General features: G+C 39.6%; 1 protein-coding gene across 6 annotated transcripts in view; it reads right to left on the bottom strand.

The window, feature by feature from the left end:
• PRDM10 (PR/SET domain 10) overlaps positions 1-17,703 on the bottom strand; it is a 91,480-nt gene that overhangs the window by 8,797 nt on the left and 64,980 nt on the right. For all 6 annotated transcript variants that reach the window (XM_088800819.1, XM_088800820.1, XM_088800822.1 and 3 more), the window contains exons 12-19: positions 12,137-12,484; positions 10,376-10,531; positions 7,953-8,132; positions 6,708-6,818; positions 5,290-5,490; positions 4,462-4,605; positions 3,817-3,987; positions 2,505-2,645 (exon numbers count right to left, since the gene is read on the bottom strand). In XM_088800819.1, coding sequence (XP_088656945.1) covers positions 2,505-2,645; positions 3,817-3,987; positions 4,462-4,605; positions 5,290-5,490; positions 6,708-6,818; positions 7,953-8,132; positions 10,376-10,531; positions 12,137-12,484 — 1,452 coding nt within the window. The remainder of the gene's footprint in view (positions 1-2,504; positions 2,646-3,816; positions 3,988-4,461; positions 4,606-5,289; positions 5,491-6,707; positions 6,819-7,952; positions 8,133-10,375; positions 10,532-12,136; positions 12,485-17,703) is intronic.

Genomic DNA, 17,703 nt, shown 5'->3' with positions numbered 1-17,703 from the left:
CTTGACTCACAGTGAGAGCATATTCAGATCATAATGCCTTCCCCAATGACCTTGACAAAATCATACCTCACCCGCAAGACCTAATTCAAATACAACTTCTACAAAAATGTCTTGATTCTCTGCTAAACATAATCTTTCGCACTTCTGAATTCCCATAACATATCTATAGATCCATATCACTCTTAGACCCTAGCGAGAGGGACCCTTGCAGGGATCTTGGTTGACCCTTCTCCAGCTGTGCCCCTCTTCATATGAGGCCAAATGGAATGTGTGTCACCTTCTAGGCCACAGTTTGGGGACTAGAGCCTCCCATTCCCTGTGGAAATGGCCCTGTGCCCACTTCAATGGCCAATATAACTCTCTTCCCTGGGTCTGTCTTCCTGCAGGGGTCCTGTCTTCCAGATGTGGGCTTCTCTAATGGTATTCGGGCACCTGGGAACAAGGTGGTGGCCATGGGATCGCCATTTGCAGGAGTGTGGACAAAGCTGAGACATGTGGGTCAGGGTGTCCATGTGGGTACACACAGGGCCCTGTGAGGTACAGGATAGAGCCTTGGTGGGAAGAAAGGGGGCGCAGTCTTGGGGAAAGTGGTCCCTGTGCCACCTTCAACAAGGAACTCTGAGGAGAGCTTCCTGGCCCTCCAGCCTCAGGTCCCTTTGAGAAACTTAAAAGTGTGATGTGGTACATTTGTATAATGGAGATTACTCGGCCATAAAAAAGAATGAAATCTTACCATTTGCAACAACATGAATGGACCTTGAGAATATTATGCTAAGTGAAATGTCAGACTGAGAAAGACAAATACCATATGATCTCACTTAAATGTGGACTCTAAAGAACAGAATAAACAAACAAACAAAACAGAAATAGACTCAGAGATATAAAAAAAAAAACTGTTGGTTGCTAGATGGTGGGGAGGTGATGGGGAGAAGGTGAAGGGATTACAAAGTGCAAATTAGTAGACACAATACAGTCATGAGGATATGAAATACAGTATGGGGAATATAATCAACAATGCTGTAAAGATTATGTAGGTGCCAGATGGGCACTGGACTTATCAAGGGGATCACTCCATAGACTGTGTAGATGCCTGACCACTGCGCTGTACACCTGAAGCTGATGTAGAATAATACTGTATGTCAATTATAAGTGTATATACATATATATGTATATGTATATATGTATATATATACACGTATATGCATATATATATATATATATATATATATATATATATACACACACAGATATATATATAGTCACAGGAGGTGGAGTATAGGAAGGAAGATAGTCAATGGTATTGTAACAGCTATATAAGATGTCAGAGGGGTAGTAGCTTGGGGAGGGGGTTATCACTTTGTGAGGGGTGTAAATGTCTAATTATTACACTGCTTTGTACATCTGAAACATAAAAATAAAAATAAAAGTGTGATGCTGGTAGGGGTGGGAAACTTGGGGCCCCTTGTGGATAGAGGCTGCCTGTCTTGGACTGGGAGAAATAATAAAAAACCTCACAGCCACTGAACCTCACAGTAGAAGGAGGGGAGGGCAGTCAGGTGGCAAGCAACATGGCCTCCCCACCTACACCCCACAATAAACAGGAAAGTAGAGAATGTGCGTGTGTATCCTATGGATTTTCACAGCCATTGGAAGGGCACAGAGCCTTTAAAAGAGAAAGAAAGACTTCTTCCCAGCTTCTACCTGCTACAGCCTGGCAGCTGCTAGTGCCATCCATGGTGTTTGGCAGAAAATACAATTAATTCTGAATTAGCACTATCCATGTTATTTAGTATCAATTGTTACTTTACATATATTTTTCAGTTTTGTCATTATAAATATTATACGTTTATGTGTCAAATAGAAAGAACGAATTTTATTTAATGGCTTGTTAGCTTGATTCAAAATTTTTAAGTACTCAAACATATGGCATGCAGGCCTTCATTTATACTCTTATCCTGGGACCTGGGATTATCAGGAGTGAATCTACATGCCTCCTTTATGGTACAGATACCTTCACTACCCATCCGATTCACCTGTATACATGTATTATCTCCCTAGTAGACTCTAAGCTCCTTGAGGACAAGATCTAGAAAAGTTTCATGCAAAGGATAAAGATTTAATAAATATGTTTGGAATGGATGTAGTTATGCTATCTCAATAACAGACTTGGTCTACAAACACAATGATACACTCCTCAAAGTCACGGTTCCAAAATTATAGAAACAACTTAGCAATTGCATGCTATCACCCAGCCATTTACAATAGGAAGCAAAGACCATCGTCTCTAGGATATCATGTCACAGGGCTCCATTTGGGCAGGAGAAGCTAATCACTTAACGTGTGTCCACAACACCGAAATAAAAATGAAGGTCCAAAATAACAACAGCATTTCAATCGTCAAGGAGACTAGATTCTGACGATAATGTCTCTTCACTCTTATTAACTCTTCAAGGTCCCTGAGGCCATATGAAGCTCTGCGAACAGTCTCTGGAGGAGCCGTGTACCTGGGAGGACGAAGGCGCTGAGGCAGTGGGCTCAGTGACTTGGATATGCTGCACCTGGATGGCATGCTGGGTGTAGGTCTGGGGATCGTGGAGCTGGCCCACGTCCACAGTGGACTGCTGAGACTGGTGAGGGGAGGTAGCCTGGAGGGAAGGAGAAAAACAAATGACACTGATTGAGGTTAAGGAAATCCTCCCAGAGAAAAAGTTCAGCTAAAATAGAATCCCAACAGAAATATAAGAATAGATAGAAGAGACCTTCAGATCCAGTGTTTTACTCCCAGAGATGCCACACCTAAGCCAAGATGGCAAACATTAAAGAAAGTCATAGTTTTAAAAATTATGCTTATAAAAAAACATAAGCCACTAGTACTATTAAATTCTGGAAAAGACGAAGATAGAAGAAATATAGCTCCTAATAGTAAGCTGAATGAGAAGGTCTCAGGAATCTAAATTTTTTTTCTTTTAAATTTCCATTAAATTTAATGACTTATCCTTTATCAATTAAAAGAGATCAAAGAAGAAATGTCACTTTTATCTTGTCACAATTAAACCACTGGACCAGTGGTTCCTAACCTTTTATGTATCATAGACATCTTTGAAAATCTGGCTAAAGTACAGACCCTGTTTCCAGAACAATGTACATATACATCGTATTTTACAGGCAACTACAGAGATTGACAAACTCTTCCAAAACCTACAATTAAAACCATCCCATAAGGAAAACAAGACCAAATTATTCAAAGCAACAAGTTTGTTCATTTGTGCCTGGAGGACACCCTCAGCATAATTAAGTGAAACAATAGTTCTGGGAGGGGTCCTTCTTTCAGCTCACTAATCAGTAAGAATGAGCTACTAATTAAGTGGGAGACGGTACCGATTGATATTCAAAGATTGGATCAAAATTATTCTTTATAACCTCCCACTGATTTAGGCATTCAATGCCCAGGTAGGGACTTATCAAACTGGCTCCTCACCAAAGTAGTCCACCTGGGTGCTCAGGGAAGAGGCTTAGAAAGAGTTCACGTTATAACACTGTGTTGCAGTAGCACAGGGTGATAGTAGGTACTGGAACCTAAAATCTCTGGACTTCTCTAGATAGAAATCTCTTCTGCTGCTACATCCAGAGCCCTTGACAGCCTGCGGAGTGGAAGTTTTACAAATGCCTTTGACTCATAGTTTACATGCAGAAACATATGTAGGGTCCCACTCCAGCTCTGGGAATCGGATGCTTTTGCTGACCTCAGCTGCCATATTGGCCAGCTGACAATATGGCGTTCAACGAAAGGAAAGAGAAATAAATGCAATACAGTACCGGGGCCACTTGCACCACTTGAAGCTGTATGTGCTGAGGTTGCTGCAGACCTGATGTAGACTGTGACACAGGGATATATTGAATTCTCTGGTAGTCGCCCTGTGGTGTTCGGTAATCTGTTGTTAAGGTCTGGGACAGTTCTGTCATGGCTTGGGTTAGCAGATCTGTTGTCTAGAAAAAGTCACACAAAACACATTAGTTGGTAACACCACTGCTTGCAACTATTTCAGTGCTCTTAAGTCCTACAAAAATTTAGTTTGTCTCACTGGTGGATCATGGAACTTACAAATTAGCCCTGACCTCAGATAGAAAAAAATCCCAAAGTTGAGAAGATATTGGAAGATTATCTATGTATCTATATCTATCTGTCTGTGTCAGGCCCAGTGGAACGACCCTAGAGGTTCTGACAATCTTGCACAAATGAGCAGCCCTGAAAATGTGCTACCCATTTCACAAAGAACTTTGGAAAGCATCGACTGAGAGACCCACTCATCACTCATCAGCATAATGCCTTGTATGCAATACTGAAGGACAATGGGCTACATTTGCAGCTAATTAAATGACAAGGTAGACATGGCTTTGGCACTGAGAGCTCTGAAGACCACTGAAGGAGCTGAGATGTTCTTACCAGTGACACACACTTACCACCACAGTCTCTCCAGTAGCACTATCTGTAGTTAAAACAGCTGGAGCAGCACTGATCACAGCTGTTGTCAGTGGTGTGTGTAAGGTGTTAGGGAGCTGGGCATACTCTGGATGCTTCTTTCGAATGTGTTGTACCATCTTGGTCTGCAAAATCACAGCAAAAACCAATAATAATTACTGGAATTAGTTATTTTCAGTCTTTCTCAAATGCAAACCCTCCAAAGGCTCCTAAAGTCTTTTATGTTATCCATTAAAAAAAAAAAAAATCAGAGTGATGCTGACTGTGCCTGCCCTTCCTAAAGCAACACAATGCTATGAAAGGGGAAAAAAGAAGAGACTGAAAAGAAATTAAAGAATCGTGTGACCTCACACCATCAGGCAGGGTCAGAATACCTCACAGCATCCCCTTGTCCCACCAATGCCTGCAGCAGTCAATCACAAGCCCCCCACCAAAAACGACCCCCTTTTCAAGAACTATCACTAAAGTTCCTATGTAGTACTTCTGGAAGCCTGAGCTCATAAACTATGAGCATGGAATATCCACATTGGAGACCCTCAGGAGGCCAAGGAAAAAGGAACCTTTCTGATAGCCTGAGCTAATTTGCGCTAATTCTGGGCAGAGTCCACCATGTTCTCTTCGCATTCTGTGCTTAGAGTCCCTGTTCTCAGGAAACAGCTCTTAAGCCATCTGAACTAGGAAAACACCTCTGTTAGTCCCCTATCAAGTCAGAAGAAGCCACCAGAGCATGTGGAAGAGAAGCCATCTTCTCTCAAGAGATTCCTTAAGTTGTGGCTTTCATTCAGATTTAGTCAGAAGCCTTCCCATACCTTGCTGCTGTACTGTTTGGAGCAGTGGGGACAGCAGACAGGAGGGGTAGCTATTGTGCCTGTGAGCTGGGTGTGGGTACTCAGCATGGGGTCTGGTTCTCCAGGGCCGGCAGGACGAAGTTTCCGAATGCTGGGCGGGAGCTCAGCCCCAGGATGGTTCTTCAGAATGTGGGCTTTCCGCTTGCTCGCACTTTTATAAACCTACAAATTCAAACGTTTTGCCATGAAAGCAGTATACAGTTCCACTTTCCTGCCTAAAGTAAACCATCTAACAATTTCCTTACAAGGAAATGAGAAAAAGTACTTGTGTAGCCCAAAATAAAATATGTTAACAGATATACAGAGGGTGCCAAAAAAAATGTATACACATTTTAAGAAAGGAAAACTATATTAAAATTGCAATACTCAATATATACCGATTACAAAAGATGAATACAAGTCACGTTTGACTTCTGAAATTACCAGAGGTGCTCAAAGTAGTTACTATCTGCATCCAGACACTTCTGATTATGGTGAACTACTGCTTGAGCAACGTTGACCAAAGTGTCCACTTATATAGATTTTTTGGCACCCCCAGTATTGAAGGATAATAAGGACATAACATAAATTAGAATAAAATAAGAACATCATCTAGATATGCCAAGCATCTTCCTTGAATTTATATATCTAAGATAGTAGTAGTAAAAATAAACTTTACCCTAAAGTTTAAGAGGTGGCTACACAGCCATAGAAAGAGAACACCATTTCTAAATGCGGTCATCCTTAGCCTTTCTGTGAAAGCTTTAATATGATATATATAGTTGACTGCTAGATGCCAAAGAATCTTCCAATATGGCAAGTCTATAAGCAACTAGTAAGTATAGCAGTGAATCTATGCTTTAAAAATGTTTCTTACGTTTAAGCTGACACAGCTACATTATATAAGAAAACAATATTACAATGAAACAATAAATGTGGACTTTTTCTGTCTTGTTTGTAACTGTACAAAAATAAAGAATAGAATAGTACAAATAGAGGACTCGACCGCAAAACTTTTCCACATCCTACTCAATCTTCTAGAAATTCAAAATCTACTATATGTTTTAAAAGCAGGATAATGTACACTCATTTTTGAGCTTAGAAATTTTAAATGAATTCATATACTAAGCTCCTGGTAATGAGACTCTTCTTTTGTTAACAAAAATCACAGAAAGAAGGAACAAGTAAAACAAAGTCGACTAATTCTGAAGAAAAAGAATTTGGCTTAAAATGAGGCTGTACTTCGAGCCCTTTCTTGTCTGAATGGAAAACTACTGAGAAAGAGGGAACCATCTGCTAAGAGTAACTGCGAGATCCTGATATATATTCATACATGCAGACAAACTGGCTCTGAGCAGGACTCCCACTGAGGCATCTTACTGTGGATGGTTTCCTTTTACCTTATCACAATACTGACAAAAGTAATCACGGTTGGGTTTTATGATGGGTAGAGTTAACTCTGGCACCTCTTCTATCTTCATGTCTGGGTGCCTCTTTGATAAGTGATTTACCTAAGGGAAAAAAAGAAAATGAGAAAAAGGGACTCCATTACAAACAGAAGCTAAACAAATGTCTTTGATATTGACTGCTAGAAGTGGAAATGCTCTGAAGCAGTGGCCCAAAACAATAAGGCATTTGGCCAGAACCAGCATCACCAGGCCCATCTGACACCAAAGCATCGACAGTCACTGTTAACAGGAATAAACAGTAGTTCAGCAAATTACTGAAGATGAATTGGGTCACTGTGGATCCCATTAACAGTCTTTGACAAAAGAACTGCTGTTGGAGAAGCACAATTACAGTAGCATGAATTTCTTTGGTGAATTCTCCTGATGAAAACCTGTCTTTCATTATTTAGTGTCCTAGCCTTAGAGAAGACACTGAATGAGATAAAAATTAAGATTCTGAACGTTAAATAATGCTCTGTGCCGTTAGCTCCTGGCAGAAATATACAGTAAGTCCACACTTAACGTCCTCGATAGGTTCTGCAACTTGAAATGAAAGTGCATAGGATGAAACCAATTTTACCACAGGGTAATCGATGTAAACAAAAGTTAAGCCCCTGTGCACCTCATTGACACTATAATGAAACCACACTGAATGAAAGGATTCCAGGACCTGCTGTATTCTGCAAAAACTATAATAGGTCGAAAGAAATTGAGAGCAGTGAACTGGCGACCCTGATGTTTCAGCTAACCTGGTTCACGTACCCGCTCTGATGGAAACTTTCCTTCTATTGCTGTTTTGTACTTGGAAATGAGAGGCATTCAAGGGAGCAACAGGGGAGAAGGTAAAGCCTATAGAAGATAAAGTATACCCAGGAACAAAAATGGAAGAGGGAAATAAAATACAGTAGGAGCAGAGAATGAGAAGGGTAAAGCAAGACAAAACTAGTAATGAAAAGTGATAGAAAAAGACCTCTTCCAAGAGGTCACCAGAAATGAACTTCGGCAAAGGAGGGTGAAGGGAGGCTGGAAAGGTGAGAACTCGAAATTGGGATTGTTTGCCTCCGTTGTTTTGCCCCTAGCCACTGACAAAATCTGTTGACAAATCTGTACGGAATACAGTACAAAAGTCACCGCCATAGACAGAAAAGGACAGGTTTGGAAGACAGCGGGGAGAATCTGGGGGCTTTTGGCACTCACCAGCATGCCTCGCCTCCGGAAGCCCATCATACACAGGCGGCACTTGAACGTGAAGCTGTCGTAGTCGGTGGACGTGATCCGAGGCTTGAACGTCTTGGAGCGGCTGATGCGGTCAGCTTTCTTGGCTTCCCTCTCAGGATTATGCATCCTTTGCATATGTTCCCGTAGTTTGTCTTTTCGCTATTCAGTTTTTGAAAAGGCAGGGGGGTGAGGAGGGGGGGTAGAGATTTTTTAATTGAAGGGATATAAAAAAGAATCGATACAAGTTAGCAGTAACCACAACCTCCTGAGATGCATCCGAGTTGCTAGAGCGCTAGAACATATCAGGTCACAGCAAGTGACCAGGAATGACCATTCACTAGTAAATAAATGCATTCCACTGAGCCTTCATTGAAAATGACCATTCAATTTGAAAGATTCTGATTTTGGGGAAGAAAGACTTCGCATTTATGTAGAGGAGATCAAAGGGCACATAGAATAAGTTTGGCATCAAGCACTACAAATCGATAATGAATGGCAGGTAATACTGGATTTACAAAACCATATGTAGACTCAATCCCCACACATTTTAATACACATAATGATATTCTTCTAAATACCAAACGAATTTAAGTAGGAACATCTCATTTTATAGATTTAGGAGTTCAAGTACACAATTGCACTATCTGCTGTGGATGGAGCATACAGTCTAGGTCCAGTTTGATGATCTAATCTAGTGACATATGTTGATGTGAGTCCACAGAGAGAAAATTAGGTAGAGCCCATCTTGAATAAAAACAAATAAAAATTTTTAAAAAGCCAGCTTCCTTATCTAGTGAGGCTCTGCTCTTGGACATATGATTAAACTGCTACTCATCTTGCAAAGATTTTGAACCTTTCTACCAGACCAGTTCTTCCCATCTTTTGGTACAGACTAGAAGGTGGAAATGAAGCAGCAGCCATGATGCCCTGCGGGTCAGGGGTACCCCCGCTCATCCCTCTTCTCTCCCACTCAGCCGCCAGCTCTCCTCCCAACTGTCAGCCCTGCTGGCCAAGTCCATGTCCACCACCACATGCAGCAACACATTTGTCCACAGATGCACCAGCTCTTCTTCTTGGGCCTGCCTACGGGTGGAGGTGCTGCGTTCCCAGGCTCCCAGGTAAGTTTGTTCCCATTTTGTCCACCCAGATCACGGCTTCGAAGGGTGGATTAGTGACCTTTCTCTGATCCTCCAACTTTTCCTTTCAGACCCTTATTTCTCCACCTTCTCCTATAATTAAGTTCTTCTTTCTATAAGAAACTCCTCTATTCCATAATACTCATATTGGGTTGGCTTCTCAAATTGAACTCTAATATATTGGGTGAAAGTAAACTGAAAACAGAAAGGTTTTTTTTTATATATGTCTAAGTGCTAAAGTGATATTTGGCACAAAATAGAGAATCAAAAAATGTTGAATGGGCTGGAAAGAGGGCCAACCAGTTAGCACCACAAGATAGGGATCCTTTTAGATGAGTTTTTTTTTTAATTAAGAAACAGAAAAACCTAGACCCATTTATACTGTTCACATTAGAATTGTCTAAGGAGTTCTAAGTCATGCTACTGTATATTGAAAGCCACCGGTATTACATTCTATAACATACGTGCCACAAAACTTGAGCTTTGAAAATTATTTCTATTTCTCTTTAATGTCTCCACATTCTATATACATTTTTGTCTGTATAAAAGTATTGTCCCCTTTCTGAATCCATTTCTGATTCTTTTCCAGTTTCTATGACAGCATGACATACAATCATATTCAGTAGAGTGTCTCTCAGTGATATCTCCACATTGTCATCTGATTTCCCAATGAAGCATTTTTTCATTGTTTTTACATTTATTTGCTTAATTTTATCTCTGAGTCTCCCATGGGTTTTTCCTTTGCTTCTTCTAAATTCAAGGCAGGTTACTGATACTTATTATTTTTCATTTTAATTCTTTAAGTCATTAACACACCCCAAAGTAATCTAAGCCCTTTCAACATCCTACAGATTTCCCACATCCACTAGATGACAGGCCTGCTGTCTTCAGGGCTCAATTATCAGGCTCTTATACTTAATAAGTGCTCAGTAAAAATCTCTTGATTTGATAAGCAAAGGTATCGTTCTCTTAGGAATTCCTCAATAGCAACTTAGTTTTACTCATCATACATTTGGATTCTTTTAGGAGATGCAGTGTTACTCTATTAGTTTGGGGTGTGAATTAATTTTTGGGGGAAAATAAGGTGACTTTTTTCCTTAATTTTATCATATAACTAACTCAAACATGAGGCACAAAAGTATCTCCAGTCCAATTCTTTGTAAGTAGGAGATAAGCTGATGAAACAAGCAAACAAGTATTGATCCTTAGTTCGACATGATTTCAGTGGCCATTTAAGCAACCTCAGGCTGTTCACTGCTTACACACCTTAAATTGCTTCCCACACGTGGAACAGAGGAAATCTTTGCGGTCTGAATGTCGGAGCATGTGGAGTCGCAGTTTGTCGGGACGGCAAAAGGCCTTGTCACACTCTGTACACTGGTAGATCTTTTCTGAGTGGAAGCTTCGCACGTGTTTTTTCACCTGGCAGTGAAGACACAGAAAAAGTCAGGGAACTCAGGCAGCAAAAGAAATGACAAGAAGCAGCTTATCAACATTAGAGGGCGCCAATGGCATTGCCATGGACTGTCACCAACAGGGTGTGTAATCCAATCAGATGTGATTGATAATTAGGCTCAGTAACACACACTATCCCAGTCCCAAAGAAACAAAACAAATAGCCAGAAAGCTTGAAAATCTTAACCTCCAACATGATTTGAAGAGGAGGAAGAAAGAGTGTTTGCTTAGTCAATTTTTTTTTTTAAGATTAAAAGCAGAGTTCCTTTGGACTTAAATGAATCTCACTAAAGAAAACATCTACAGGAAGACAAAAACAATTCTTTCTCACTTTTTCTGCTTCCAGCATGTACAGAAACAATTTATCCCATTTCAGTAATTGGTTCTTTTACACCTTTCTTTTTTTAAATTTTTTATTAAATTTATCCAGGTAACATTGGTTAGTAAAATTATATTGGTTTCAGTACATCTTTCTATATAATCAGGTTCCGAAGAATTAAGGACACAAATTGGATGATATAAAACACATTACCCATTTATGAGAACAATACAACACAGCATTATTTCTCCTTAACTGGAACTTATTCCCCATACTTTTAGATAATTTAAATAAAGGAATATGGCCTCTGAACTCTCTTAGCCATAAATACCCAATAAAGAAGGGCTACGGATAGGGGCTAAGCAGTGAGTCATATCAAACAAATCCTATAAGAAATTTTGCTTCATTATTTTTGGAGTCTCTTTTACTATTAGATTCTGCCTTAAGGCAACTTTTCTAATTGTTTGTGTGAAGGGAGAAAATTACCAAGACTCCCAACACTGGTAGAACCATGATTAAATCCTAGACTCCTTTTGTTTTGGGGATTAAAAATATATATATATTTTTACTAGATATTTAATTTTAATTATGCATTGACTAGCATATAACAATGTAATCACTTGAAGTCCAAGTGAAATCGCAAATATTCTGGAATTTATCCTCAGTCATTTTGCTCCAGAATATAATACTAGGGAGATCAGTGATTGATAAAAAAAGTATATTATATACCAACTTTCTCTTTGTTTCCTTCCAAAATGCATGACCTTAGTATAAAGCAAGACAGGCTACCACAATGGTAGGAAGACAATAGCCCAGGCCAGGAAGTGGGAGCATGTTTTCTTAATCCTTCACAGTACCCACTTTTTTTTTTTTTTTTTGAGGAGGGCACAGTTCACAGTGGCCCAAGTGGGGATTGAACTGGCAACCTTGGTGTTACCATCACCATGCTCTAACCAACTGAGCTAATTGGCCACTCCGGCACTTTTTAAAAATTATAATCAGATCTGGGTGTTTATTACTTGTAATACAACTTAAATGTTTAAATGCCAATGCCTGATTTAGATAATTAAAGATTATGATAATCTTTTGTTCATCAAAAGTAATTTGACTGAAGAAATAATTGTTCTCAGCTGTCAAGTTGTTACAAAGAAGGGATGAAAATGCAGGTGATAGGCAGTCTCAATTTTCCAAAAATCAAAGTTTTTTCTACTAAAAGAAGGAAGTACACAGGAATCTGAGTGGTAGACACTCACCTGGATAAAATCTGGGAACCTTTTCTTACATGTTGGGCAGGTGAAGTAGCCATCGTTGATATGAATGGCCACATGATCTTTCAACAAATCAAGGCGGTCAAAGGATTCTGGGCAAAAAATGCAAGAGTAAGTCTTCTGGTCCGAATGGAGCTTCATGTGGCTCTCCAAAGATGCACTGCTGATGAAGCCTTTGTTACAGAGATCACAGGTCAATGGGCAGTTCCCCTCCCGCCCATGGAAGCGCAAGTGTTGGTCCAGTTTGTCCTTTTCACGGAACGCCTTCCCACACTGCAAACATTTAAAAGGCCGGAAGGACTTCCGAATAAATAGATGCTGAAGAGCTGCATTCTGAAAGACACACACAAATATGATTATTTAGTGAGGAAATTAAATGTGCAAGTGGCTGGCGTGTATGTAGAGAAAGAGGATGATCTCTGCAATCATACATTTTCCATTGAAATTAAACTCTCGGACACACAGTTAAAAAGAAGAAATTTCTGGTGAAGACAATAAAAATGAAGCCATCCCAAAGAAGTTCATCTTGAAAAGACAAATGTTTTCTGTGTTTTGCTTTATGTTTATGTATGTGTTTTCTTATGAAAGGATTTCAGTGACATTCAAAAAAGTATTCCCAATAGAGGACTGGTTTCATAAAACAAATCCCAGAGTGAAGAAGAATGAGAATTGAAGATTTGGAAGAAATGACTTGGGATAAGTTACATGTGCATGGATGAGGTTGGAGCAAGTCAGCCAAATGTTACTTGTTGAAGTCCTTGAGAAAAAGAATTTGAAACATGATTCAAATATTTAGCAAAACATAAATAAGGTATTAAAAAGAACTGAAGGGTAGTACTTGCCAAGGGTTGGAGGAAGGAAGCAATGGATATGAGGTTTCTTTTGAGGGTGATGAAATGTTCTGGAATTAGACAGTGCTGATGGTTGCACAACTTTGGAAATATTCTAAAAACCACGATAAAAGGGTGAATTTTATGGTATGTGAATTACATCTCAATTTAAGAAAAAGAACTGAAAGGGAAACGAAGGATACAGATTTATGTAAGCATGTTTTTTCATGAGATAAGATACATAAGCACACATCATAAATGGAATGTGTGCATTTAATCACTTCCTACCTAGAAAATGCAGAGGACAAGTTCTCAATGCAGCTAGTTAGTTCCACTGGTTAGAATGCCATGCTAACAAAGTTAAGCTTATCACTTTATTCCCTGTCTAAACCAGTCAGTTTTGCCTTTTTTTATTTTGGCCACAGATTGCACGTCTAATGCTAATTAGCCATTTTATAAATTCATGCAATTGTTATAGGGAACCCAAGTGAGAGAACATGGAAACTCAGTGCAAATTCATCAGTCCTGGGAAAGCAACTCATGTTCTACTGAGAGTAGGTCAACAGAATCACCTTTCACACAGAGAATACAGAATCAGTATTTCAGTTACACTATAATGAAGATCCATTCATAAGTGCCCCAAAATCCCAGGAGGAAAGCTCTACATAGCTATGGGGTGGCGGGGGAGGAATCCCTCAAAAAAAATATTTCTGTGAATGGGTATGCTTGTGTAGCTAGAAGGGAATAGTAATTGAAGGATTAGTGGAGCTCTGATTGCATGATTTGTGCAATGAAAAAAGGATAATGAACAATGCTTAAACCTTTCATTTCAAATTACTTACAAGCAACAACTTCTAAGTTTGATGTCAAATAATCATTTTGGGGAAAAGCAAAACAATGTTTTGATTTAGTGAAAATTCTGAACATAGTAACCACATAACAGAAAACTGTCTTCTCAGGGCTTTTCTACAGGGTTAGGAGAAAGATACTTTATCTACTCATGCATCTTGAGTAGATATTTAGCAGTTCTCTTTTCATCCCAAGTTGACTGGGACTGCGTCAGGATCGCACCAGATTTTATTCTTTACATCTAGATCCCTTGAAAAATAGCTTAGTTTGTAGGAAGTGTACAACAAACGTTTGAAAATTAAATGTTTTTCATGTGAAAATAAAAAAGAACTATTTCAAGATCTTTTCTATAGCATCTGCAGAGATCCTTAAGAATAGGCTTTTTATGATCAGCCACAGAGCTTTCTTTCACTTCATTATACTGCGTAGCAGTTACCTAATCTTTTCACTCTATCTGGACAGATGCTTGTTTCACATAAAAGCTCTCAGTATTTTGGCTACTTTCAAAACTTTATGGAAATATTGCAGATTAAAAAAAAATGCTATCCTGAGGTTCAAAGAGTCAACATTTAGTGTTTGGGGTATGTAAGAATCATTTCCTTCATCTAAGTTCAGTAATGTTTCGAAGGGCAGACACAACATACAACGGGTATACTGGGTCTTGGCCCCACTGGGGACTCCATTTTTGCTTGAGTGCCAAATCTAGAACTCAGTTTTGTTTTGGTCCACTGTGCTAGTAAGTCTTCTGTCATTTCTAATTAGTATGAGTGTCCTCAGACACTTGATTTAAACTTAGCAGCCGTCTGGCTCCACTTTCATAGTTCTATCGACAAACCTTGTTCTCATCATCTTTTGAATTTCCATGGAGCCTGGCATCTTGTCTGAGTGCTCAGGAACTAGATTGCATTTCTCTGGTCTAATGATCCTAATGTAATCCTCATATTACAGGTAGTGAGTGCTGAAACCGTTCCCATCCTGTGACCCACCTCCAGTTCATTTCTACTCCGTGGCGTCTCCTATAATTCAGAGCTACAACTGGCACACATTTCCAGAAAAATCATGAGAAATGATGGAGGCAGCATAGACGAATCCATTATTGATCTTCTGATCCCAAAGTCACAGTCAGTTAACCACACCATACTGTAAGGGACATAAGCTACTCTAAGGGTGGCAAAGTGGTATAGCTGCTAAAATCTGTGATGAGGGATTTAATTTACAATGAAACGAATTCTGAGACAACAGATTCTTTACAGACAAAGACCATTAAATGTTTCTAAAGTTTGATATTAATAGCTAAAGGAAGGGCGGCCTGATGGCTCAGTTGGTTAGTGAACTCTGAACAACAGGGTTGCCGTTCAACTCCGCATGGGATGGTGGGCTGCGCCTCCTGCAACTAAAGATTGAAAACGGCAACTGGACTTGGAGCTGAGCTGTGCCCTCCACAACTAGACTGAAGGACAACGACTTGGAGCTGACGAGCCCTGGAGAAACACACTGTTCCCCAATATTCTCCAATAAAAAAATAAATAGGTAAAGGAACCTAAGTTGTTGATCAATTTTCATATTATTTTGTTCCTGACACTAAAAGGAAATCAGTCATATTTGTCTGATGGCTTTTTCTTAAAACAGCTTTTCTCTGGCCTGTTTTCTGCCCAGCTTTCCAGGCCTTTCGTGAGATAGCCCTGCCTAACATAGCTCACTCACCACCGTCCTTCACCTGGTACCCCAGCCTAGGGTCAAGCTAGTATGGGCACTGTCCCATAACCATACCAAGCCCACTCCTGTGTCTCAGCCTTGATCCTATGGCTGCCCTCCTCTGAAATGGTTGGCTTTCTTCCTGCCTTTTTTTCAAAGGCCAGTTTAAGTCTCACTTCGCCTATGAATTTAACTCCTTCATCTTTTTCTGGCTTTTCACTCTTCCAAGTTCCGACAGCAATTATAGGCTACACTTTCAAATTTAGCACTTTACTGTAAACCACCTTACATTAGACTGTAAGCTCCTAGAGGAAAGGACTCAAGTGACAGTTCTATTGTGTATCTAGCACAGTGCTGAATATATAGTCAGAATTCAATACCATTCTATAAGTCATTCAAACAGTTTCAGAGCTGGAAGGGACCTTGGATGTCACTTAGTCCTGCCCTTCATTTTGTGTTTGAGGAATCTGCAGCCCACGATTTACTCACTGATCTATTTGAAAATATTAATAAATTACCATTATTCATTAACTAATTTGCATTTACTGTAGCAACCAAAATGTAGTTTCCACCAGGATTTAGTAAGGTTGCAAAGAACAGCAGGTAAGGCAAACACTTAAATAACATTCTGATACATGAAACATAGGAAACAAACCTACCTGCAGCTCCAACTGAGCAGGCAGCGTTAGAGGAGAGAAAAATAGTTACATTACCAATTGGATTGGAAGACTTCCTTTCAGTTGGTCATTACCAACCTGGATAGAAAAGATGAAAAAATACATAGCCCTACTTTTTAGAATGTGTGAGAGGAAATTAAAAAATAGCTCAACTAACACTGACCTCCTTTTCAAAAGACACACGTACATGCCTTTGCTTTGACACAAGAAACGTTGTACCGAAACTGGTAACCCAACTCATTACAGAATACAAGTACAATTATGGCCAGACTATGCTTGGACATCCACAACCTCACTACACATGTGGGCTTTAGTTATTTCCCTCAAAAAAATTAAATCTAGTAAGCATTTCTCCGGAATTAGTGAAAAATCAGAATAGCCAAAGCAGTAAAAGACAATAATTGGGCAAATGAGTGAAATGCAGATTGGGAAATAATGTAGAATGATGGATGGGAAGTTATCAGCTCGGGGCTTTTTGCCTTCCTGGGCTATATTTATGTATGTTTATATAACCTTTTTAAATAATATATATGGAGCCAAAAGTGTTATAAGTTTCCATTATAGGACCCTCATAAGGGTTAGCCTCAGAGGGCTTGGAGCCCTTCAATACTATCATATAACTATAAAGATTCAAATGTATTTATACATGAAGGCATGGACTAGATTATTTTTCAAGGTCCCTTCTAGCCCACAGGCAAATAAGAAGGCGAAAAGAAATATAAGCTGCACATATGCAAATAAGACCAAAAGAAGCTAAAACGATCATCCATCTATAAATTATAAAGCCTAGAAACTCAAACAAAAAAATCTCTTTTATCTACACATAAAGTACTAATAAAAGTCTATACACCCTGCTCCCACAAACAGGGGCTTAAGTAAATGTCTTCTGGATGTAAATGGCCAGCACAGGCACTTATCCCACAAAACCATACTGTTCTCCACATGCATCCCCTGCAGCTACCTGAGACTCAGAGGCTACCTGTGAAGTAGAATAAAACACAGCTCCCCTGGAAGCCCTGGAGGCCCTGCAGCCATGGGGCCTGAAGTCAAGATGCAGGTCACACAAGTGAGACACTGACCTACTCCCAGACCTAGAGCTTAACTTCAAGCTGTCCCCAGGTGTGTGGGTTGTACCTGCCATGTCAAATTGGATACAGGTTCCTTTGCATTGATAAATAATGACACTTGCCAGTCTCCCCACAGATAACCAAATTCAGTTACTCAAAATTAACTTGAGAGCTACAATTAGGTACAGATTAACCTGGCTTAAATGTAAATAGTTATTATAATTAAATGTACTTATTTCTCCATTTCTAACCTGTGAGGTTAGGGATCCAGAGAGCTATCTTACTTTAACTATGACAAAAGCCAAGCATCTGTGTCCTTACTAAATGGATCGACTCTAGGACCAGCCATTCCAGCCTGCCACAGGACACAAAGACATTGAGAAACAGTTAATACTTTCTTCCAAAATAAGGAGGCTGAGGGTGTGATAAGCTAG

Source organism: Rhinolophus sinicus, chromosome 9 (genome assembly GCF_057876585.1).
Source record: "Rhinolophus sinicus isolate RSI-liver-muscle chromosome 9, RSI-T2T, whole genome shotgun sequence".
Classification (NCBI taxonomy): Eukaryota; Metazoa; Chordata; class Mammalia; order Chiroptera; family Rhinolophidae; genus Rhinolophus; species Rhinolophus sinicus.
The sequence above is the reverse complement of the archived record's forward strand: the minus strand, read 5'-3'. Positions and strand labels throughout refer to the sequence as shown.